This window comes from Panthera pardus, unplaced genomic scaffold (assembly GCF_024362965.1).
Source record: "Panthera pardus isolate Hobbes unplaced genomic scaffold, ASM2436296v1 HiC_scaffold_18, whole genome shotgun sequence".
Lineage (NCBI taxonomy): Eukaryota > Metazoa > Chordata > Mammalia > Carnivora > Felidae > Panthera > Panthera pardus.
The window spans coordinates 12,953,145-12,977,868 of NW_026526743.1; the positions used below are offsets into that span (position 1 = coordinate 12,953,145).

The 24,724-nt window shown below is 52.5% G+C and overlaps 1 protein-coding gene across 1 annotated transcript in view; it reads left to right on the forward strand.

The window, feature by feature from the left end:
• Window positions 1-3,724: 3,724 nt before the first annotated feature.
• Window positions 3,725-24,724, forward strand: part of LOC109258028 (uncharacterized) — a 31,993-nt gene continuing 10,993 nt past the window's right edge. Inside the window, exons 1-12 of the mRNA XM_053906481.1 lie at window positions 3,725-3,929; window positions 4,768-5,127; window positions 7,406-7,684; window positions 7,921-8,175; window positions 10,934-11,212; window positions 12,672-12,792; window positions 13,771-13,823; window positions 14,121-14,152; window positions 14,579-14,620; window positions 14,879-14,943; window positions 16,099-16,155; window positions 23,973-24,160. Coding sequence (XP_053762456.1) covers window positions 3,866-3,929; window positions 4,768-5,127; window positions 7,406-7,684; window positions 7,921-8,175; window positions 10,934-11,212; window positions 12,672-12,792; window positions 13,771-13,823; window positions 14,121-14,152; window positions 14,579-14,620; window positions 14,879-14,943; window positions 16,099-16,155; window positions 23,973-24,160 — 1,795 coding nt within the window. The 5' untranslated portion in view covers window positions 3,725-3,865. The remainder of the gene's footprint in view (window positions 3,930-4,767; window positions 5,128-7,405; window positions 7,685-7,920; window positions 8,176-10,933; window positions 11,213-12,671; window positions 12,793-13,770; window positions 13,824-14,120; window positions 14,153-14,578; window positions 14,621-14,878; window positions 14,944-16,098; window positions 16,156-23,972; window positions 24,161-24,724) is intronic.

The following is a 24,724-nucleotide window of genomic DNA, read 5'->3' on the forward strand; positions in this document are numbered from 1 at the left end:
TCACCCAGGTGCCCCTGTTTGGTTCCTTTCTATAACTTTCATTTTTTGCTGTGGTTTTCAATTTATTTTTTGAGCAACCTTGACACCAGTGTGGCACTTGAACTCATAACCCCTTGATCAAGAATCATGTGCCCTACCAACTGAGTCAGCTAGGCGTCTCTCAATTTCGTTAAAAATTTTATTATCGGTTATTGAAGTGTTCTTTTAATGATATTTACTTGTTAAATCTTCGTTGGATACTTCCACAGTCATTGGAATTGGAGTCAGTAATGATCTTTGCTCAGTCAAATCGTGGTTCTCCTGGCTCTTGGTATGATGAGTGATTTTTTTTATTGTATCCTGGATATTTTGTTATTGGGTTAGTAGATTCGATAATATTTAAATGTTCATGAAAAAAATTTTTTATGTCTTTATTTTATTTTGAGAGACAGAGTGAGTGTGGGGGGAGGGGCAGAGAGAAGGAGACACAGAACCAGAAGCAGGTTCCAGGCTCTGAGCTGTCAGCACACAGCCCAACCCCGGAGCTCAAACTCAGGGCCAGCCCAAGTCCGACACACAAGGAACTGAGACACCAGGCGCCCCCCGCCCTTTTTCTTATACTTTCAACATGTGGATTTTCTTATATGTCAACTATAACACAATAAGGTCGCTAAAAATTATATCTACATACATGAAATATTACTTAAAGTATACTTTAAAAATACAGAACTCAAGCAGGACGTTTTCTTCCACGTTTTCCGCATGGTCCAGCAGAGGGCGGCAGAGAAACTCCGCAGCCTGGAGCCTTGGGTAGGGTGGGGGCGGGGGGGGGGGCGCTGCTGATGCCCCTTGGCGCGCCCACTCCCCAGCAGGGTCTGATCCTCCCCAGCCTCACTCAGTGACAGTCCTCCTCGCTCTCCAGGCTCCCCACACTGACCTCCGTCAGCCCCTCCGGCCAGTCGGGTGTCTGCCCGCTGAGACAGGTCCCTCTGTAGGCAGCTCAGCCCTCCACACCCTCTGTCCTTCCAGGGGCCAAGGCCCACTCACACTTCCGGTCTCAGCCAAAAGATCACTTTGTCAGGGGTGTTGACCTGACCCCCAGGCCAGCTGAGACCCCGTTACTTGCTCCTGTCACACTAGACGCTTTCCCTTCACGGCTCTTTTCTCCATTTTATTGTACTTTATTTTCAATCTTATTTAAAAAAAATGTTTTTGATGTTCATTTAAGAGAAAGACAGCCGTGAGCAGGGGAGGGGCAGAGAGACAGGGAGACACAGACTCCAAAGCAGGCTCCAGGCTCTGAGCTGTCAGCACAGAACCTGACGCAGGGCTCAAACCCACGCACCATGAGATCAAGACCTGAGCCAAAGTGGAACAATTTACTCAACTGAACCAACCAGGCGCCCCTTTTTCCACTTTACAGAGAGAGAGAGAGAGAGAGAGAGAGAGAGAGAGAGAGAGAGAAAGTGGTAGAGAGGCAGAGGGAGAGAGAGAGAATCCAAGCAAGCTCCACACTCAGCGGGCAGCCAAGAGGCTCAATCTCACCGCAGAGAGATCATGACCTGAGCCAAAATCAGGAGTCGGACATTAAATCAACTGAGCGACCGAGGCTCCCCACCTTCCCTCCATTTTAAGTGTGTCCTCAAAGCCATGATTTTCTCTGAGTGCCTGTGGCCCTGTTTCAGGATCCTGTCTGTCCTGTTCTCTTTGGAGCCCCCAGGACCCAGCCCCGTGCCCCTTGCCTGACCCTGTGCAGGATGGGACAGGAGAACCCAGGATCTACGTTTGTTTCCATCTCAGAGGGGCTGAGGGTCTCCTCCCCTGTAACACAGGAAGCCCTGGGAAGCCTCAGCTGAGTCTCCAGGTGGGCTCTGTGGGGAGGCCTAGAGCAAAAGCAGGGACACAGATGACACGGACGCAATCCCCCCCTCCCGCCCCGTGCTGTGATGAGGAAACAGGGCATTGTGGTGTCCAGCCCCCTCCCCCCAAGCCAGTGCCTCTTCCAAAGTCTCAAGAGACTCTACTGGGTCATTCCTTGAAACCTCAAAGACAGAGAGTTCCTCCTAAGGGAGCACGTCTCTCTGGGTGGACAATTCTCCTGCCTCAGGATCTGGAATCTTCTGGACGGTGCCTGTCCACTCCCTGGGCTCACCCTACCCTGAAATGGAGTCAGGCAACCCAGGACCCACAGGGACCAGGACCCAGGCTGCCCAGGGCTCAGGGCCCACGCAGCCTTTGGAGCCCGGTCAGCGTCCCTGGTGCAGCCCCAGCATCGCCTCCAGGGGGCGACATAGGGACACGCGGGCAACACACAGGGAATTAAAATGTGAAGCTGGTTTGTTTGCCTAAGGAGGTAGAGGAGCCTGATTTCCGTCTCTTTCTCCAAGAGACCCTTCTGAGTCCCTCCCATGTGGCTGTTCTGTCCTGCCCACTAGGACGAGTGGGGCAGAGGAGCACCCTGTTCTGTCAGGGGTCCCTGTGCAGTCCCCACTCCTTGCCTGGCACCAGCCACAGGGGAGGCAGGGTGACCACAGGAAAGTCCCTCAGGCAGAGGACACGGGCTGCCCAGGACGCTCAGGAGCACACGGCCAGCCTCTCGGCCACAGTGCAGCCAGCAGACACGGAGAGGAAGGGTCTCCTTACGATCTTCCCTCGAGGATCAGGGAACCTCCCGCCACCGGACCTTCCCCCACCTCTTCTCTTCCCGGGACACACAGGACACTGCCTGCACACCTGGAACCTGAGTTCCGGAGACACTTGGTCCCGGGTCTCGGTCCCTGGAAGCAGAGGCCAGGCTGGGGACACCCAGGGATGGAGAGTGGGTCCCTCACCAGTCATCACCCTGCTTGCCCTCTTCTCACCCTCAGAACGTTACTGTGACCTTGCTGCCAGGAGTCAATGCAACTTCCCCAGAGCATTTGAGAACACTGGGGGGACCCCGTGCCCCGCTGGGCTTCTCTGATACAGGTGGAAAGAATCCCCTGGGTTTGGGGCCTCTGGGGCTCTGTGTGCGGTGCTGACAGACTCGAGGCCAGGACTCAGCAGAGGCCAACTCGGAGTAGGGAGGAGGCTCGTCCTCTGAGAGAACCAGGTCCCCGTCAGCCTGGCTATTCAACGTGTGCCTGGCCCAGGACAACCAGCCTCACCTGAGAGCTTGTTAGATGCGGACTCTCAGGTCCACACCACACTGCTGAGTCAGAATGTGCATTTTACAGGATCTGCAGACCCTCTGTGGGTGCAGGAAAGAAGGAGGTGGCCCCACTCCCACATCCTGGGGTCTCAGCCTGGCTGGCCATCTGCTGAAGCAGCATTTCTAGGGGTCACCAGGGCATTCGCGATCTTTAGAAAGTTCCACAGGTGATTCTGATGCCCGGTGGGGGTACCATCCCTGTGAGGAGAGTTCCTGGGGTAGCCCCTCGGGCTCCTGCTCTGAAGAGAAAAGCCACATGGGGAGGAGAGAGGGCTGCAGGGGGCTGACTGTGCGCCCTGACCCTGAGCTGTGGGGAGCGCCCAGGACACCAAGGCCACAGGCTTGTGCTTGTCCACACAAGGGCATTGTGTGCGCACTCGCATATGGTGGGAAATCCTAGCTGAAGAGGGAGAGGCCTCAGCAGTTCGCAGGGAACCCAAACGTAGACGAAATGAAAGGGGAAGGAGACCAAGAGGGCAGGAGTGAGGGGAGGGGAGGAGAGGGGAGGGGGAGGGACCTGGCAGAGACCCCGCCCCTGCCCACGTGACCCGGCCAAGCGCTCCTGCCCCCAGAGGCGGCTCAGCACAGAGGGAGGAAGGACCACAGAGCCAACTTGTCGTGACAGCGGTGCTCCTGAGCATTTCTGGAGCCGAAGCTCTCCTCACAGAGGGAAGGACAGAGCAGGCAGCAGGCGGCATGGAGCCCCCCTCGGCCCTTTCTCGAGCAGGGCGTGTTCCCTGGCAGGAGCTCCTGCTGGCAGGTGAGAGGGACGATCCTCTGGGTTAAGGGTGAAGGGAAGAGAGAGACTGGCTGCGGTCTCCCAGGGCAGGACTGGGCGCCGAGAGGGGACATGGGAACAGGGCAGGGCAGGGCAGGGCAGGACAGGGGGTTCCCGGCTCAGCAACAGGAAAATCTCATGATCTGGAAGAGGCGAGCGAGCGACGTGCTGTGTCCTAAGTTACTCATCACTGAGGGTTGAATTTTGGAAACGATGTGAGCAACCAGGGACCCTAAACGCTGCCCCTCCCACCAACCTGAGATATTGACAGATCAATGCTGGGCCCTGGGAACACTCATTCATTCATCCACAGGTATTTGCAGCCGGCCCCACCACTGGGGCACAACACAGATCAGAGTCCCTGCCCTCCCTGAGCACACTTCTCTGGGGAGGAAGACAGACCAGCAAAGACACAGAATGGGAGGTCGGGCATTGACAGGCCATGAAGGGAACAGAGCGGGAAAGGTCAGAATGTGAAGACAGAGGGTCTTTAGAGGAGGCGGTGTGGGCAGGCCTCTCCCAAGGACCCCCTGAGTGTGAGCAGGTACCTGAGGGCAGTGAGGGAGTGAGCCCACAGACATCTGAGGGAGAGTACTGGAAACAGAGGAAATCACAAGTTCAGAAGCACTGAAGCCATGCCGGTTGTGCCGCTGACCTTGACCAGTAGGACACACACACACACACACACACACACACACACACACGCTCACCCCTGGGCCCAAGGCTGAGCGATTAGGACCTGCTCAGTCTCCAGGGCCACATCTTTCCGTCCCAATACACAGGCCAAATATTGACCCAGGTCTTCTCTCTTCCCTCCTAGTCTCACTCCTAACCTTCTGGAACCCTCCCACCACTGCCCAAGTCACTATTGAATCGGTGCCGCCCAATGCTGCCGAAGGGAAGGACGTTCTTCTGCGTGTCCACAATCTGCCTGCCAATCTTCTAGGCTGTGCCTGGTTCAAAGGGACAACTATAAATCCCCATAGGGAAATAGTATCATATGCAGCAGACTCACAAGAAATTATCCCAGGATTTGCACACAGCGGCAGAGAGACATTATATCACAACGGATCCCTGCTGTTCCAGAACATCAGCCTGGAGGACACAGGATACTACACCCTACAAATCATAAAGAGGAATGTTCAAGTTGAAAGAGTAACTGGACAGCTCCGTGTATATCGTGAGTAATTCCTGTCACCTCTGATGTCAGGTGGAGTGAATTCTACTTCGTACACACAGGATTGACAGGCCTGGACTGTGCCTCCCTTCCCTTCTGCATTTTGTCCCAAATGGTGTTTGAGCATTTAGTGCAGGACACACACAGTAGAGATGAATTTCCTAAGATTTCAACTCCTTTCCTGGCATCCAGACTCTATGACCATCTGAGAAAGACCATGCAGGTCACGGTCAAGGCCAGGCCCGAAGGGGCCCTGGGATCCTCACTAGAACTCAGCCCAGAAGACCCTTGCCCAGAACAATGCCTTGGGGCTCCTGAGTCTCGTGACCCCAGGGACTCTGTGCCAGGGTGGGGTAGGGCTCCTGGGCAGGGCTGACTGGGAGCAATGATTTCCCAGCTGCCCGAGTCCTGAGCCTCTGAGCTGGTCACCAGCCAGGGCTCGGTCTCCAGATCTACATCTGGAGAGAGGCATGGGCAGCACAGACATAAAAAGCTCCAGTCCATTAGCCAACTGCTGTGGGGGACTTAGGAGACTCCAGCGGAGGGTCAGCACCCCCAGGGAGGAACAGAGCAGAGAGATGCTCTTTTTTTTTTTTAATTTTTTAAATGTTTTTATTTATTTTTGAACAGAGAGAGAGACAGAGCATGATCAGGGGAGGGGCAGAGAGAGAGGGAGACACAGAATCGGAAGCAGGCTCCAGGCTCTGAGCTGTCAGCACAGAGCCCGATGCAGGGCTCGAACCCACAGACTGTGAGATCAACCTGAGCCGAAGTTGGACACTTAACCAACTGAGCCACCCAGGCGCCCTGAGAGAGATGCTCTTGATGGCTCTTCCTCTCCCAAGAAGGAGGCCCAGGGAGGGAGCCTTGTCTTGTGGAGGCAAGAGTAAGAGAGGCCATTTGATTGACGGCCGCCATATACCATTTTAGGGCCAGGTATTTAAGGATGGTTAAAGGTTACTTCACAGGCATGGCAGGTGGAGATCATTTACCATTATTCCTGTTGTATTAGGGGGAAACTGAGGCCCAGGGAGGTATAGTCACTGAATCAGGGTCACACAGGCTGCTGGGCTGCTGGGCAGCACAGCCCCGTCCTCTCCTCCGTCAGAGGGAAGGGTGCTGGTGTGAGCAGTGAGAGCAAATAGAGAGGCTCATTCTGTGTTTACTCTACAACTAATGACCCCCAGCAGCAACCTGAGTCAGCATGCCCCGGCCGCCCCTCAGGTGGCCCATCCTCACCTCCTTGTGCTGGACTTGAAATCACAGAGTGTTTCCTGGTGTGTTGGTGTCCCTCCCACTGGGGTGGAATTGCCTTCTCCTTCTGTCTCTGCACCTGAAACCAGCACAGGGTCCACGTGTAACCAACTCACTTGCTTTTGTTTAGGAGGCAAGGCGTGAGGGACGCCTGGGTGGATCAGTTGGTTGAGTGTCCAACTTCGGCTCAGTTCCAGATCTGCTGAGATCAAGCTCTACATTGGGCTCCCTCCTGTCAGGGCAAACCTTTTGGATCCTCTGTCCTCTCCCCTTCTATGCCCCTCCCACCCCTCTCTCTGTGTCTCTCTCTGTGTCTCTCTCTGTCTCTGTCTCTCAACAATAAATGAGCCCTAAAAAAATTATTTAAAAAAAAATAGGAGGGATGGAGTGAACAGTGTGGGTGCCTCTGTTGCTGGAGGAGGGCAGGGGTCCTGTGTAGCAGGCCTCCTAGGATCCTGCACCAGGATGCCTTTCTGAAGAGATGTGGTCATTTATTCGCTCAGCACCCCTCCTTCCTGCTCATTCTCTGACTCTTTGCTTGATTTTGGACTCTGCTCTGCCACGTATGGGATCACTGTCTCACGGCAGTCATTATCAAAGCCCCTTCAGGCCCTGGGGCCCAAGTACTGAACTGACCTCTGGGCTTGCTTCTGGTGTCCCTGGGTGTCATTTCTGCTGAGATCCTCACCCCCTGGCCAAGCCATCAGGTCTGTGAAGAACCAGGAGAGGTGCCGTGTTGGGGGGTTGGGGGCTGTCTCTGACTCTGTCCCGCGTCTTCCACGACAAAACTCTGCTCTGTGATTGACATTTGAGAAGCTCTGTGCTTGCTCTCAGACACACAGAGCAGGGGGCTTTTCCTTCTGTGAGTCCTCAGATCCTCTCGCATTTGTCTTGAGATTCACAGATCTGCGTTATTCTTAAGGACTCGGGTTGGCAGACAGATGAGAGAAGGCAGCTCTGATTGAAGATGCCTTTGGAGGAATCACAGGTACCACACAGGGCAATGTTCTCTCTGTTGTCTACACAGCGGAGTTACCCAAACCCAACATCACAAGCAACAACTCGGACCCCGTGGAGAACGTGGACTCTGTAGTATTAACGTGTGAACCTCAGACTCAGAACACAAGCTACCTGTGGTCAGTAAACAGTAAGAGCCTCCCGGACAGCGCCAGGCTGGAGCTGTCCCTGGACAACAGGACTCTCACTTTACATGGTGTCACAAGGAACGACACAGGACCTTATGAGTGTGAGACTTGGAACCTAGTCAGTGCCAGTCGTAGTGACCCATTCACCCTGAATGTTCTCTGTGAGTAACTTGTATTCCTACCTGGCCCCGGGCTGCCAGCCCAAATCCACGCTGCCAGAGGTCAGGCCACATCTGTCCTTCTGGGGTCTGAGTACCTGACTCTCACCTAGACACCCAGGCTGGCCATGGCTTCTGACCCAACTTAGATGGACACTGTGGCCCCTATACACACCCAGATCTTCCTCTTCCCCTTCCCTTGGATTACATCACATGTGGCTTTATTCTGTTTGCTCCAGATGGCCCGGATGCCTCCACCATTTCCCCCTCAGACTCCTATTACTGTCCAGGGGCAAACCTCAGTCTCTCCTGCCACTCAGCCTCTAACCCGCCTGCACAGTATTCTTGGCTTATCAATGGGAGCCCCCAGCCATCCTCACAGGAGCTATTTATCCCCAACATCACTGTGAATGATAATGGATCCTATGCCTGCCTTGTTTATAACCCTGGCACTCGCCTCAATAAGTTCACGGTCAAGACTATCACAGTCTCTGGTAAGTGGATCCCTGAAACATTTACATCAAGCACTGTGGTGGCGATCTTCCTGGTTTCCAGAAAAGAGCCTAGAAGAAGTTATTTTGCATTTGCTTGTGACTCAGATCTGTCCTTGAACTCTCCCATCACATGTCTGCAGATGCTTCCTCCCTGTGCTGTCTGATTTCTCATGGCAGATCTTGAGATCTGAGATCTGAGATCTCCCAGTCCAGTCTGCAATGTGGGGAGGGGATTCTGTCAGTTCCCAAAACCCCCACACATATAAAGGGCCTTTGCAGATGGGGAAAAAAGAAGGGTCCTCAGGGTCAAGTTGCTTTTTTTTTGTTGTTGAATTGCAGAAGTGCTTTATATATTCTGGATATTAATCTCTTACCAGCTATGATTTGCAAATGTTTTCTTCCAGTCTGTGGGTTGCCATCACTTTGTTGTTGTTGTTTTTTTGTTGGTTAGGGAACTTTAGTTGACACACAAGGTAACACTAGTTTCTTGTGCACAACATAGAGATTGGACAACTCTGTGTTATGCTATGCCTACCACAGTGTAGCTACCATCTGTCACTATGCAATGCTATTAAAATACCATTGACTAGGGGCACCTGGCTGGCTCAGTAGGTAGAGTATGTGACTCTTGATCTCGGGGTTGTGAGTTCACGCCCCACATTGGGTGTAGAGCTTATTTAATCTTAACAAAATCTTTAAAAAATTAAAATAATAAAATGCCATTGACTATATTTCCTATGCTGTCTATTTCCTTCCTGAGTCCTGTTTATTCCTTAAGTGCTACCATCACTTTCTTGATTGTGCCTTTTGGTGCACAGAAGTTTTCTATTTCAGTGCAATCCAGTTCATCTGTTTTTTCTTTTGTTGTCTTTGCTTTGGGTGTCATATCTAAGAAATCATCGGGAAATGCAGTTTCAATAAGCTTTTGCTTTATGTTTTCTTCTAAGACTTTCACAGTTTTGACTCTTACGTTTAGATGTTTGATCTGTTTTCAGTTAGTTTTTGTGCATGATGTAAGGTCAGGATCCAACTTCATTATTTGCATGGGTATCCAGTGTTCCCAAGACCATTTCTTGAATAGAAGTTTTTCTCCATTGAATGGTCATGACAACCGTACTGAAAATCATTGGACCCTATGTATCAGGATTTGTATCTGGGGTGCCTGTTGTATCCCATCGGTCTCTATGTCTATCTATATAGCAGGCCCACATTATTTTGGTGACTGTAGCTTTGTAGTGAGGAAGTAGGAGTCCTCCAACTTTGTTCTTTTTCAAAATAATTTTGGCTATTTGAGGCCCCTGAGATTCCATGTGACTTTTTGGAATTTCTATTTCTGCAAAATATTCCCTTAAGAATTTAACAGGGGGGGCACCTGACTGACTGAGTACAGTGGATCATGCGACTCTTGATCTCGGGGTTGTATGTCCAAGTCCCACGTTGGGTACAGAGATTACTTAAAAATAAAATCTTAAAAGAAAAGCATTTGTTACGGATTACATTGAATCTGTGGATCTCTTTGGGTAGTATTGTCATCTTAACAATATTAAGTCTCATCATCCATGAACATGGGATGTCTTTCCCTTCATTTGTGTCTTCTGTAATTTCTTTCAGCAACGTTTTATAGATTTCCATGTATACTCTATTGCCTCATTCTTTCATTCCTAAGTATTTTATTCTTTTTAATGTTATTGTAAATGAATTTCTTCCTTGATTTTGGGAGGAAGGTATTTTTAGTGTACAGCAACACAATTGATTTTTGCCTGTTGATTTTGTATCCTGCAAGTTTGTTGAAATTATTTATTAGTTCCACAATTTTTGCAGAATCTTTAGAGTTTTGTACATATAATTTCCATCATCTACAACCAGACCTCATTGTACTTATTCCTTTCCAATTTGATTGCATTCTATTGTTTTTCTCCTAATTATTTTGGCCTGGACTCCTTTCCTCTGTTGAACATGGGTGGTGAAAGAGGCATGTTTATGGACTATCTGATCTTAGAGGAAACACTTTCCGTGTTTCACCATAGAGTATGATGCTAGCTGGGGGTGTTTCCTATAAGGCCTTGATTCTGTTGCAATCATTTCCTTCTATTTATAAGGGTGCCAGTATTCTGTATACAGTAACCGCTTCTTTACAGAAGTTTTTCACCATGAGAGTCAATCCACAGTGGTGGAAGTAAAAGCCTTCTTCAGCCTGAGAAATCCTGTAGATTGAAACTCTTTAATTCCTAAGGTGATGAAGACTGGGTGGGCTGCTCTCATTTCCTAATAAATTATAACTGTGCAAATACCTTCCCTACTTTACACAAAGCTGCTGGGGACGCAGAGATAGAAGGCCTGCAAGCCTTCCTCCCCACCATACACGAAAAGGTATATAAGGAGTGAGGCTTGATCTATTAAAGTCATAGAAGTTCAAGAAAGGAACCACACAGGAGCCCATGGGAAAAATTCTACCTGCTGATGAGGATGCTGGACATGGGCTAAGAGGTGTGTGGTGCTGATACTACAGAGATGTTCAGGCAGACCAGGCAGATGACCGAGGGCCAGAGGGGGACCTGAGGGTCAGAGGAAGAGGTACAGCCCCCTCCTTACAGATCGCCACCTGAACAAAGACACTCATCCTTCTGCAGACATCAGGGCCATCCTCTGGGGCACCTTTACAGAGCTCAGTGGGGCCCTCGGAGTGGCTGATATCTTGGAAGAAGGAGCATGGCCCCAGGCCCCCTCTCATTCTGTCACCTCCTCTCTTTCTCCACAGAGCCAGTGTCCCAGCCCTCCATCAACATCAGCAACACCACAGCCACAGGACATAAGGACTCTGTGGTCCTGACTTGCTCTACAAATAACACAGGGGTCTCCATCTGGTGGTTCTTCAATAACCAGAGTCTAAAGCTCACAGAGAGGATGAAGCTGTCCCCGGACAACAGCATCCTCACCATAAGCCCTGTCAGGGTGGGGCATGCCGGGAATTATCAGTGTGAAGTCTCCAACCCAGTCAGTTCCAGCAAAAGTGACCCCGTCAGGCTGGCTGTGAGCTGTGAGTAACCCTCAACTTCTCCCCCTTCCTCTCTGTATATTTCATGGGCAGGGGGTGTGTGTGAAATAGAATACAGGTCTAGGGGAGGTGGGAGCCTCCTTCACAGCCTCTACAGCAATGTGGATGAGATCCCCAGAATTAGACTAATCTTGTTAACATCTTGGTTCTGCTTTATACCAGCTGTGCACCTCAGACAAGACACTCAAACTCCAGAACCTAAGTTTCCTCATCTGTAAAACTGGAAAGAACGGCTGGGTCTTAGGGCTGTTCTGAGGGTTGTCACTATGAGGTTAATGAGATCTTAAATCCTGAGACAGCATCCTACACAGGTTCAAGGCTCAATCAAATTTAGCAGTTCTTGTTCTTTTGTCATTGACGTTGTTGTTATTAGCCGTAATGTCCCGTGGAGCTGGGCTTAAGTGTTGTCTCAACTCGGTCCAGTTCTGTGACCTTCACTACTTTACTGAAGCCCTTGACACTCTTAGACCGTAATTTGCAGAGTGGGGTTGACACCTGGCCGCCTCATGGAAGCAGCAGATGAGATAAACACAAAGTATTTTCCATGTGCCTGGCCCAGCGCTGACCTTGAAAGCAGTCAGCTAGTGTTATTTTCACTAATCCGTGTTGAGTGGACAAGTAGGGGCCTCCCTCTAAGACCATCGATAGTGATGGAAAAGAAGAAATGGGGGAAGAGGCATAATGTGAGAGGAAGAGAGAGAGGCCTTAGGAGGAAAATAAACAGGATGTTGGCACCTACCACAGTTTTGGGCAGAGGAGGGCAACATGAAGATTCAAGTCCAAGGTTTCACTATGAGGAGTAGAAACGACACAGCAGGGGACACCTGGGTGGCTCAGTTGGTTAAGCTGGCAATTCTTGTGGGTTTTTTAAAGTTTTTTTAAGCTTATTTATTTATTTTGAGAGAGAGAGAGAGAGAGATGGAGTTAGGGAGATGCAGACAGAGAGGCAGAAAGAATCCCAAGCAAGCTCTGTACTATCAGCACAGCATCCAATGTGGGGCCAGAACCCATGACCCATGAGGTCATGGCCTGAGCCAAAGACACATGCTTAACCAACTGAGCCACCCAAGTGCCCCAAGCATCCAACTCTTGATCTCAGCTCAGGTGATGATCCCCTGGTTCGTGGGTTAGAGCCCCTCGTTGGGGCCTGCACTGAAAGCGGACACCCTGGTTGGGATTCTGTCTCTCGCTCTCTCATCCCCTCCCCCTTCTTGCTCTCTCTCTCTCTCTCTATCTCTATCTCTCAATAATAAATAAAAAAAACCTAAATGACACAGCAGCCAAGTGGGTGGGGACGCTGTAGGGATAACACACACCACCCAGACCTGAAAGGTCTTTCCTTCCTCCTTAACCAGGCCCTTCCCCCCGCCCCCAAGCCCCTCATGGCTTCAGCAGATATGACTTGGGACTCATTCCTCCTCCCTTTTGCTTCTTATTTCAGATGGAAGAAGCCCCACGGGCCTCCCTGTGGGGACCAGTGTTGGCATTGCAATTGGGGTCCTGGTTGGGGTGGCACTCGTGGCCGCCCTGGGGTATGTCCTGCTCTGGGTGAAGTCGGGAAGGTACGATGGCATTTCCCACACACGATCCTGTCCACCACCCCTCCCTCACCCCATCGACCTCACCAGCAGGCAGATGCCGTCCTGACCCGGGATTCTGGGCTGGGTGTCCCAGACCTCCCAACTGCCCCCTGGATTTCTCCTCTGATCACACCTGGCTCCTTCCTCACCAGCTGCTGCCCGGGGCCCTTCCTCCACAGCTGCCTCTGTGCCAAATTAGGGACAATCACAGAACAGCCCCTCAGGGTTGTCCTGGTTCGCTCGGCAACCCTACAGCAGTGCTCGGTACTAAGTGCACAGTGACCGGTACCTCCCGTGGTTTGTCAGTCCACATGCCCTGGGACGGGGATTTGCAGCCTCAGGACCGAGGGTGGTCCTGGCCAAGGTCACGCAAGGGAGAGTGGAAGACCCTGACAGGCCGGGTGGGGTCGACCCCCAAAGTGGCACATGCGGGAACCACGGCGCCTGATGTGTGACACCGCAGACCCTGGGCCCCGTCAGGTAGAGGTCCTGGGACGAAGCCCCTCGTCCAGGCAGATGGAGATAGAGCACGAGCCAATGTCAGTTTTCAGCGTCTTCTGGCCTGAGGACTCGAGGGTCTGGCCACAGCAGGGGCACCGCATTCAGGGATCTGACATACCTGGAGCTCCCCAAGCGTCCTGCACACGCAGCTGGCCACCTTGACCCTTCCACTCACTCAGACCCTCATGTGTGATTCCTTTCTTGGGCCCTTGATCCCTTTTCAGGACACCTTCTCCTAGGTGTCCGTCCGCTGCCCAGCTTCCTCTCTGGTCCGAGGATACATGTGCTCCGAAGGCCTTTTTTTATCCCTCTCCTGGGCCCTTCCCCTCCTAAATAGACTGGTGGAGAGATGGGGTCTCTAAGGGCTGCTTGGAATGAGGACCCTCCCTGTCCCCTGTTCTGACACCAGAGCTGTGACCTCTCCCTGCCCACCTCACAAATAAGCCTGATCTTTCCTAGGGCCAGTGGCCAACGTAATCACAGAGAGATGGGGCACCCAGCCTGCACCCCTGGTGAGTATCCCTTCAGCCCAGGCAGCACAGGGAGCCACTCGACCTGTCCCCCAGTGTCCACTCCTGCCAGTCACACCCTGGGGCCTCTGACCACGTCCCTGGGGCTTCAGTACAGGGGACCCCAACTGGCCATACTCCCTGACCTATGGAATCTAGGTCACGGGTCAGCACCTCACAGACCAGCACCAGTGGGTCTCCCTGTGGGAGGTGCTCCTTCCCTGGTTCTCCGAGAGCCGATGACCCGGTACCATCCTGGGAGGGTGGACCCTGGGTGCTAATTCCTGTTTCTGTGCCCAGGTCATGGTCCAGTCAGCAGCTCCACATCCCCGGTAAGCCCGCCCCCTCCCCACTGGGGTCTAGGTTGTGCGGGCGCAAGGCAGAGAACCAACGAATTCAGCAGCACCGCACATACCCAGCTTCCCCCAGAGAGCCAGGACAAGGCAGGGCCCGTTCTGCCCAGGATTTGGACCGTCTTCAGGGACAGGACCACTCCCCACCTCGTCCTGAGTCTCTCCTGCCACTCTGAGCTGGCCCAAGGGGAACCCTGGAGTCTGGCCAAGTACAGAGCACTGGGAACATCAGCCAGGGGTCCTGGGCTAATAGGAGTGGTGCAGGGAGTTAAGGAGAGTCCGATTTGGGTCTGGGGTGTGGGTCAACAGGCTTGGCGAACGCTGCTCAAGAGGCAGAACGGGTCACCCCTGCAGAGAAATGACTCTCCCTCTGTCCACTGACACCCATTCTCTCCCCCTGTTCAGAACGCCCTACCCAGCCCGGGGACAGCCGTTCCCATCTACCAGGTGAGTGTGGGCAATGAATGTTCAGGTCCCCCAAGCCCAAGGGGACTGAGGATCTGTCCCCAGCCTGCCCTGCCTGTGCTTTCAGGTTTAGGACACAGCAGGGCAAAAGGGCACAGGGGCTAGTGGGAGGAAGGAGGGGCCTGGGGCAGAAACCTGCCACCCAGCCAGGTTCCCAGAGAGGTGGACGCAGGACCTGAAAGTCACCCAGACATGTTCTGAGAAGCTTGCGGGGTTCAGAGGCCTCTTTTTCTTTTACAGGAGTTACAACACCCTGACAGGAACATTTACTGCCAGATCAACCACAAAGGACAAGTGTCTTCTTAGTTTCCCCTTCCCCTGGGAGCTACTCCTTCCAGGGGCCTTCCTGAGACCCCAGACCCTGGGTGGGGTCAGGTGCCGCCGCCTGAGCCAGAGAACCAGCTCTAAGCCCAGAGGATATTCAGGGACATGGACCCAGGGTCCGGGCCTTCCTGATTTCTGGAAGCCCTGACAGGCTGCCACGAACCCCGGATGGGCCAGGACAAAGGCCGCCATGTCCCAGGAAGTGGGGTTTCCCAGGGAAAGTGTCCTGGGCCCTGACCCACCAGGGACAACATGAGGGGATCTGATTAAACAGGACTCTTCCCCCTCCTTGGCCCTTTTTTGGTGAATGGTGATTTCTCTGAGCAGACATTCACCTGAACCTCTGGGGCCCTTCTCTCCTGGGTCACACAGGGAAATGTTCCCTCTGAGTTCACCAAGCCCCCACCTTAGTCCCCTGAGATAGAGGAGGGGCGAGGGGTGTTGACATGCTGGGACCACGTTAACTAGAAAAGGAGAGATCACCAGAGCTGTGGCCAAACTATGACAGCACTCAGCGGTCCTCACCCTGCTCAGGGACCAAGGCTGGAGACACCTCCAGTGTTTGCAAATGTGCACGGGGTTCTCAGGAGCACAGAACATGGGGCCTCTGATGACCACACGAGGATGAGCTTGGAAGGAGCAGCTATAGTCAGGCACACATCCCAGGTGGGACCCCTTCATAGCCTTTTGGTGTCCTGAGCCCTTTGGTCCTCCTCACCCATCCCCAGTGGCCCTGACTGGTGTCCTTCACCAATAAACTTGCCCTGTCCCCAAATCCAGGATCCAGGGCACTGAGACCTGTCTGAAGGTTTCTCCGGCCTTCGGGATGTCCTTCCTGCTGGGGTGACATAAAGGCAGGTTGTCAGAGGAACCCCAGGGTTTGGGACCCAGAATTCATGCTCTGAGCATAGCCTTCCCGGACACTGCCCATGACGTCTAGCCCAGTACCTCCCAGCAGTGTCCACTTTTCTCCCTGAACGGGATCTTATCTTGAAACACACCTCCTCCCCATAAATAAGCATGCAGGTCAGAGGCAGAGGGCTTCCCCCACCTAACTCACCCAGGCTCCCATGGTGTTGGGACAAAGTGTCTCTTCCACCTGGTCCACAGGCCTCGTCCTACTGTCCCACCTGCAGCCTCCTCCACACACCTGGGCCAGCGGCTCTCAGTCCTTCCCTGAGGCCCCCGGTTGGGTGCCCATATGAATTCGCTCGCGTCAAGGTGCCCTGTTCACACAAAAGCGGTGCAAGCACCAAGGCACCGCACCCACGTTTCACAGGTGGGTTTGCCATCACCCACTTGTTTCTTAGTCATGAGATGAGAGGTAAGGAAAACAAGCTGCAAAGTATCACGTCATGTTTAGCTCTGTGATGCTCCTATCGCAATGCACACTATGTTGGATTAGACAGGGTGACGCCTCTTGTTAGTTTCGTCTTGCTGCTCTAGCAAATTATTGTAAGCCTAGTGGTGGATGTCAACACAAATCAAGGTGCCCACCTGGCTGTCTCTTCTGGAGGCTTAGGAGACAGTCTGTTTCCTTGTTTTTCAAGCTGTGCCGTTGGAGGCTTCCCAAGTTCCATGGATGTGGCCCCTTCCTTCACCTTCAAAACCAGCAGTGCAACATCTTGAAGTCTCTCTGTGTCCTGTTTCCACATCACCTCTTCTTCTCTGGTTCTGCCTCTCCTGCCTCCCCCTGTCACTTATATAAGGACCCTCGTGTGTGCCTGGATGGCTCAGTGGGTTAGACTTCCAACTTTGGCTCACGTCGTGATCTCAGAAGGTCGAGCCCTGTGTTGGGCTCTGTGCTGACAGCTCAGAGCCTGGAGCCTGTGATTCTGTGTCTCCCTCTCTCTCTCTACCTCTCTCTGTGTCAAAAATGAATAAACATTTTTTAAAAATTAAAAAAAAAAAGAAAGAACTCTTGGATTGTATTGGCCCACCTGGGTAAACTACCATAATGTCACAATCACATGGTCCTTAACTTAATCTGTTAGTCCCTTTATCATTGAAATAATCACAGATTCTTGACACAAGGGATGTGGGAGTGTCTGAGAGGCCTCTGTTCTGTCTACTGCACCCCCAAGGCCATATTCACCACAATCGTTCATGACAAACTGCTGGTGGGCAGCCTGGACTTGGTCATCTGACCATGGAGTCACTGCCTGCAGGGATGTCCACAACACCATCACTGCCCTGAGCCAGTGATGAAGGCCAGTCCACACTCCCTGCAGCCTTCTCCACCTCTTCCTTGTTAGTAATGCTCCTTGTTAAGAATGCAAAGAGAGTGGACACAACTGGAAGATCACAGCTCCCAAGCCTTGGGAATAGTTCGGTGAGCATCAGCACCATGGACAGGTGCCCCAGCCAGCCTCCTCCCAGGCGTTGAGCAGGGAGGAGGCAAGAAAAAGAGACTCTGGAGAAGCTGCCTATTGCTTTTCTACATAAGAAAGATGTAATGAGGCAGAATGCTATCAGGGGGATGAGCTGCTTCTGCTCTAATTTATCAGTCATAAGCCCTTTGCACATGTCTGGATGTTACTGTTGGCACGTTGATTACAATTCCCTGCGTGGCTGTTAGCTGCATCCAGAGGGTGGCCTTGGGGAGTCTGGGAGGCTGCTCCAGCCTCTTGGGGAACCTCCTGCCCCACCCCCCGAGAGTCAGGCCACTGTCTTGCATACAATAAGGAAGGAATGGGGGCGCCTGGCTGGCTCAGTCAGTACAGAATGAGACCCTTGACCTCAGGGTCGTAAATAGGAGCACTGGGGGTAGAGTTTCCTCAGTAAAAGAAAAAAATGGAAAATAAAAGGAAGGAATGTTTCATGATTAGCTTCTGACCCTAGTGCCTGACCTTGGAAACACACTCATCACCTGGCCTGGAGCGTCCCCTAAGCACAGCATCCTGTTTCCAAGCCCCAGCTGAACCCCACAGGCAGCAGGGCTGAGCAGAGCCCCTGGGCTCTTCTCCAGCTCCTCCTTGCTGAGCCGTGTGCGTGGTGTCAGAGTCCTATGCCATCTGCCCGCCCTTCCCAGCAGAGCAAACATTTCACCCAGGGGATGAGGGGGGACCTGAAGATCTCCCAGGGGAGAATCCAACATCTGAGGGTTTCTGCATCTGCCTGTGACCCCTCAGGGGAGGAGATAAGACAAGGGCACTCACAGTCACCCCCATCTTCCTTTTTCCCCATTCACGTCCCACCTGCAGAACCAACTCTGATGCTACAGACCCATTCTTGCCCTTCCGTGGGCTCGGGTCCATTCTGTCCACTCACAGTGTTCAATATAAGGTCAGCTGGGTGGTCTGGTCTCTATTATTTCTTTCTTTCTGCTTTTAGTTGGGTTCATTTTGCTCTTATTTTTCTGGTTCTTGTAGTAGGAACTTACATTATTGATTTGAGATATTTCCTTTCTTGTAATGTAAGCATTTTGTGCTAGAAATTCCCCTCTCAGTGTGGCATAAGCTGCATCCCATAAGCAGAGGAGGGTTTTTTTTAGTATATTTAATTTAATTCTGTGTTTAAATTTTTTTTTATTTTGAGAGAGAGAGAAAGAGAGAGACCATGGGTAGGGGAGAGAGGCCGAGTGAGAGAGAGAGATAGAGAGAGAGAGAGAACCCCAAGCAGCCTCTACTCTCAGCGCAGAGCCTGCCTTGGGACTCAGTCCCACGACCCTGGGATCATGACCTGCCTGAGATCAAGAGTCAGATGCTCAACCGACCAAGCCACTCAGGCATCCCAATTCTGTGTGTTTTTAAAATTTCCTTTGAAACTTGCTTTTTGACCCATAAATTGTTTACAAATATGTAGCTTACTTTCCAAATCTTTTAGGGATTTTTTTCAGTTGTCTATTATTAACTTCTAGATTCATTACCATTTTCCGAGAACATACTCTGATTTCAGTATTTTACATTTATTCATTTTTGAGAGACAGAGAAAGAGCATGTGCAAGGGAGTGGCAGAGAGAGAGAGGGAGACACAGAATCCTTAGCAGGCTCCAGACTCTGAACTGTTCGCACAGAGCCCGATGAGGGGTTTGAACCCACGAAGCGTGAGATCGTGGCCTGAGACGCAGTCAGATGCCAAACCGACTGAGCCACCCAGGCACCCCAGATTTCAGTATTTTAAATTTGGTGTGGGGCGCCTGGCTGGCTCAGTTGGGAGAACATGTGACTCGATCTCAGGGTCGTGAGTTCAAGCCCCACGTTGGGCTTCCTGCCGTCATGCAGAGCCTGCTTTGGATCCTCTGTCACCCTGTCTCTCTGCCTCTCTCTCTCTTTCTCCCTCTCACTCTCTTCCTCCCTCTCTCAAAAATGAATAAATATTAAAAAAAAACAAAGTAAATTTGGCTAGATTTTAGATATGATACCAAACATGAGCTACAGAGAATGATGAATTATACATCTCCTTTGGCCATTCTTTAATAGTAGGTCAGCTGGCAATAAATTTTCATACTCTCCCTTCATCAGGGAATTTCCTTCTTTCCCCTTCACTCCTGAAGCTAATTTTCGCAGGCACACAATTTGAAACATGTACCACTTCCTTCTGGCCTCCATGCTTTCAGATACAAAACCTACTGTCACTTACATTAGTGTTCCTTAATGCGCAAGGGTGGTTTCTCTGGGTGTCTTTAGGATTTTTGTTCTCTTGTCTTTTATTTTCAGAAGTTTGTTATGTGCCTTAGTGTGACTGCTCACCGTGTTTGGGGTTCTACTCAGCCTCTTGGGTTGTCATTTCCTCAGATACCTTTTCAGTCCGCACGTTTCCCTTCCACTTCTGGTACCCAGTGGCACCGAGGTTCCATCCTTTTTTTACGGAACAGAACTCGGGACTCTGCTCATTTTTCTGTCTCTTTCCTCTCTATTTTTCAGGAGGAATAAATTCTATGGATTTGTCCTCCAGTTCATCGATTCTACCTTGTGCATCGTCATGTTACTATGAAGTTCACCAGTGAGGGTTTGGTTTTGTTTTTTTAAATATTGGTTACTGTAGTTTTCAGTTTCATCATTTCTATGTTTCTTTTCTATTTTTCTTGAAGACAGAGACAGGGAGTGCATGGGTGTGGGAGTGGAGGAGGGGCAGAGGGAGAGAGAGGGAGAGAGAGGGAGAGAGAGAGAGAGAGGGAGAGAGAGGGAGAGAGAGGGAGAATCTCAAGCAGGCTCCATGCCCAGGGTGGAGCTCGACTTGGGGCCTGATCTCACAACCCTGATATCATGACCTGAGCAGAAATCAAGACTTGGACACTTAACCAATTGAGTCACCCAGGTGCCCCTGTTTGGTTCCTTTGTATAACTTTCATTTTTTGCTGTGGTTTTCAATTTATTTTTTGAGCAACCTTGACACCAGTGTGGCTCTTGAACTCGTAACCCCTTGATCGAGAATCATGTGCCCTACCAACTGGGTCAGCTAGGCGTCTCTCAATTTCGTTAAAAAATTTATTATCGGTTATTGAAGTGTTCTTTTAATGATATTTACTTGTTAAATCTTCGTTGGATACTTCCACAGTCATTGGAATTGGAGTCAGTAATGATCTTTGCTCAGTCAAATCGTGGTTCTCCTGGCTCTTGGTATGATGAGTGATTTTTTTTATTGTATCCTGGATATTTTGTTATTGGGTTAGTAGATTCGATAATATTTAAATGTTCATGAAAAAATTTTTTTATGTCTTTATTTTATTTTGAGAGACAGAGTGAGTGTGGGGGGAGGGGCAGAGAGAAGGAGACACAGAATCAGAAGCAGGGTCCAGGCTCCGAGCTGTCAGCACACAGCCCAACCCCGGGGCTCAAACTCAGGGCCAGCCCAAGTCCGACACACAAGGAACTGAGACACCAGGCGCCCCCCGCCCTTTTTCTTATACTTTCAACATGTGGATTTTCTTATATGTCAACTATAACACAATAAGGTCGCTAAAAATTATATCTGCATACATGAAATATTACTTAAAGTATACTTTAGAAATATAGAACTCTTAAAAAATGCAGAGCAGTACGTTTTCTTCCACGTTTTCCGCATGGTCCAGCAGAGGGCGGCAGAGAAACTCCGCAGCCTGGAGCCTTGGGTAGGGTGGGGGCGGGGGGGGGGGGGCGGCGCTGCTGATGCCCCTTGGCTGCCCACTCCCCAGCAGGGTCTGACCCTCCCCAGCGTCACCCAGTCACAGTCCTCCTCGCTCTCCAGGCTCCCCACACTGACCTCCGTCAGCCCCTCCGGCCAGTCGGGTGTCTACCCGCTGAGACAGGTCCCTCTGTAGGCAGCTCAGCCCTCCACACCCTCTGTCCTTCCAGGGGCAAAGGCCCACTCACACTTCCGGTCTCAGCCAAAAGATCACTTTGTCAGGGGTGTTGACCTGACCCCCAGGCCAGCTGAGACCCCGTTACTTGCTCCTGTCACACTAGACGCTTTCCCTTCACGGCTCTTTTCTCCATTTTATTGTACTTTATTTTCAATCTTATTTAAAAAAAAATGTTTTTGATGTTCATTTAAGAGAAAGACAGCCGTGAGCAGGGGAGGGGCAGAGAGACAGGGAGACACAGACTCCAAAGCAGGCTCCAGGCTCTGAGCTGTCAGCACAGAACCTGACGCAGGGCTCGAACCCACGAACCATGAGATCAAGACCTGAGCCAAAGTGGAACACTTTACTCAACTGAGCCAACCAGGCGCCCCTTTTTCCACTTTACAGAGAGAGAGAGAGAGAGAGAGAGAAAGCGGTGGAGAGGCAGAGGGAGAGAGAGAGAATCCACGCAGGCTCACACTCAGCAGGCAGCTGACAAGAGGCTCAATCTCACCACAGAGAGATCATGACCTGAGCCAAAATCAGGAGTCGGACATTAAATCAACTGAGCGACTGAGGCTCCCCACCTTCCCTCCATTTTAAGTGTGTCCTCAAAGCCATGATTTTCTCTGGGTGCCTGTGGCCCTGTTTCAGGATCCGGGTCTGTCCTGTTCTCTTTGGAGTCCCCAGGACCCAGCCCCGTGCCCCTTGCCTGACCCTGTGCAGGATGGGACAGGAGAACCCAGGATCTACGTTTGTTTCCATCTCAGAGGGGCTGAGGGTCTCCTCCCCTGTAACACAGGAAGCCCTGAAAACCCTCAGCTGAGTCTCCAGGTGGGCTCTGTGGGGAGGCCTAGAGCAAAAGCAGGGACACAGATGACACGGATGCATTCCCCCCCTCTCCCGCCCCGTGCTGTGATGAGGAAACAGGGCATTGCGGTGTCCTGCCCCCTCCCCCCAAGCCAGTGCCTCTTCCAAAGTCTCAAGAGACTCTATTGGGTCATTCCTTGAAACCTCAAGGACAGAGAGTTCCTCCTAAGGGAGCACATCTCTCTGGGTGGACAATTCTCCTGACTCACGATCAGGAATCTTCTGGACGGTGCCTGTCCACCCCTGGGCTCACCCTACCCTGGAATGGAGTCAGGCAACCCAGGACCCACAGGGACCCACAGGCTGCCCAGGGCTCAGGGCCCACGCATCCTTTGGAGCCCAGTCAGGGTCCCTGGTAAAGCCCAGGATCGCCTCCAGGGGGCGACATAGGGACACGCAGGCAACACACAGGGAATTAAAACGTGAAGCTGGCTTTGTTTGCCTAAGGAGGTAGAGGAGCCTGATTTCCGTCTCTTTCTCCAAGAGACCCTTCTGAGTCCCTCCCATGTGGCTGTTCCTGTCCTGCCCACTAGGACGAGTGGGGCTGAGGAGCACCCTGATCTGTTAGGGGTCCCTGTGCAGCCCCCACTCCTTGCCTGGCACCAGCCACGGGGGAGGCAGGGTGACCACAGGAAAGTCCCCCTGGCAGAGGACACGGGCTGCCCAGGATGCTCAGGAGCACACGGCCAGCCTCTCGGCCACAGTGCAGCCAGCAGACACGGAGAGGAAGGGTCTCCTTACGATCTTCCCTCGAGGATCAGGGAACCTCCCGCCACCGGACCTTCCCCCACCTCTTCTCTTCCCGGGACACACAGGACACTGCCTGCACACCTGGAACCTGAGCTCCGGAGACACTTGGTCCCGGGTCTCGGTCCCTGGAAGCAGAGGCCGGGCTGGGGACACCCAGGGATGGAGAGTGGGTCCCTCACCAGTCATCACCCTGCTTGCCCTCTTCTCACCCTCAGAACGTTACTGTGACCTTGCTGCCAGGAGTCAATGCAACTTCCCCAGAGCATTTGAGAACACTGGGGGGACCCCGTGCCCCGCTGGGCTTCTCTGATACAGGTGGAAAGAATCCCCTGGGTTTGGGGCCTCTGGGGCTCTGTGTGCGGTGCTGACAGACTCGAGGCCAGGACTCAGCAGAGGCCAACTCGGAGTAGGGAGGAGGCTCGTCCTCTGAGAGAACCAGGTCCCCGTCAGCCTGGCTATTCAACGTGTGCCTGGCCCAGGACAACCAGCCTCACCTGAGAGCTTGTTAGATGCGGACTCTCAGGTCCACACCACACTGCTGAGTCAGAATGTGCATTTTACAGGATCTGCAGACCCTCTGTGGGTGCAGGAAAGAAGGAGGTGGCCCCACTCCCACATCCTGGGGTCTCAGCCTGGCTGGCCATCTGCTGAAGCAGCATTTCTAGGGGTCACCAGGGCATTCTCGATCTTTAGAAAGTTCCACAGGTGATTCCGATGCCCGGTGGGGGTAACATCCCTGTGAGGAGAGTTCCTGGGGTAGCCCCTCGGGCTCCTGCTCTGAAGAGAAAAGCCACATGGGGAGGAGAGAGGGCTGCAGGGGGCTGACTGTGCGCCCCGACCCTGAGCTGTGGGGAGCGCCCAGGACACCAAGGCCACAGGCTTGTGCTTGTCCACACAAGGGCATTGTGTGCGCACTTGCATATGGTGGGAAATCCCAGCTGAAGAGGGAGAGGCCTCAGCAGTTCACAGGGAACCCAAACGTAGACGAAATGAAAGGGGAAGGAGACCAAGAGGGCAGGAGTGAGGGGAGAGGAGGGCAGGGGAGGGGTGGGAGGGGAGGGGAGGGGGAGGGACCGGGCAGAGACCCGCCCCTGCCCACGTGACCTGGCCAAGCGCTCCTGCCCCCAGAGGCGGCTCAGCACAGAGGGAGGAAGGACCACAGAGCCTACTTGTCGTGACAGCAGTGCTCCTGAGCATTTCTGGAGCCGAAGCTCTCCGCACAGAGAGAAGGACAGAGCAGGCAGCAGGCGGCATGGAGCCCCCCTCGGCCCTTCCCCGAGGAGGGCGTGTTCCCTGGCAGGAGCTCCTGCTGGCAGGTGAGAGGGACGATCCCCTGGGTTAAGGGTGAAGGGAAGAGAGAGACTGGCTGCGGTCTCCCAGGGGAGGATGGGGCGCCGAGAGGGGACATGGGAACAGGGCAGGGCAGGGCAGGACAGGGGGTTCCCGGCTCAGCAACAGGAAAATCTCATGATTTGGAAGAGGCGAGCAAGTGACGACGTGTTGTGTCCCAAGTTACTCATCACTGAGGGTTGAATTTTGGAAACGATGTGAGCAACCAGGGCCCCTAAACGCTGCGCCTCCCACCAACCTGAGATATTGACAGATCAATGCTGGGCCCTGGGAACACTCATTCATTCATCCACAGGTATTTGCAGCCGGCCCCACCCTAGGGCACAACACAGATCAGAGTCCCTGCCCTCCCTGAGCACACTTCTCGGGGGAGGAAGACAGACCAGCAAAGACACAGAATGGGAGGTTGGGCATTGACAGGCCATGAAGGGAACAGAGCGGGAAAGGTCAGAATGTGAAGACAGAGGGTCTTTAGAGGAGGCGGTGTGGGCAGGCCTCTCCCAAGGACCCCTGAGTGTGAGCAGGTACCT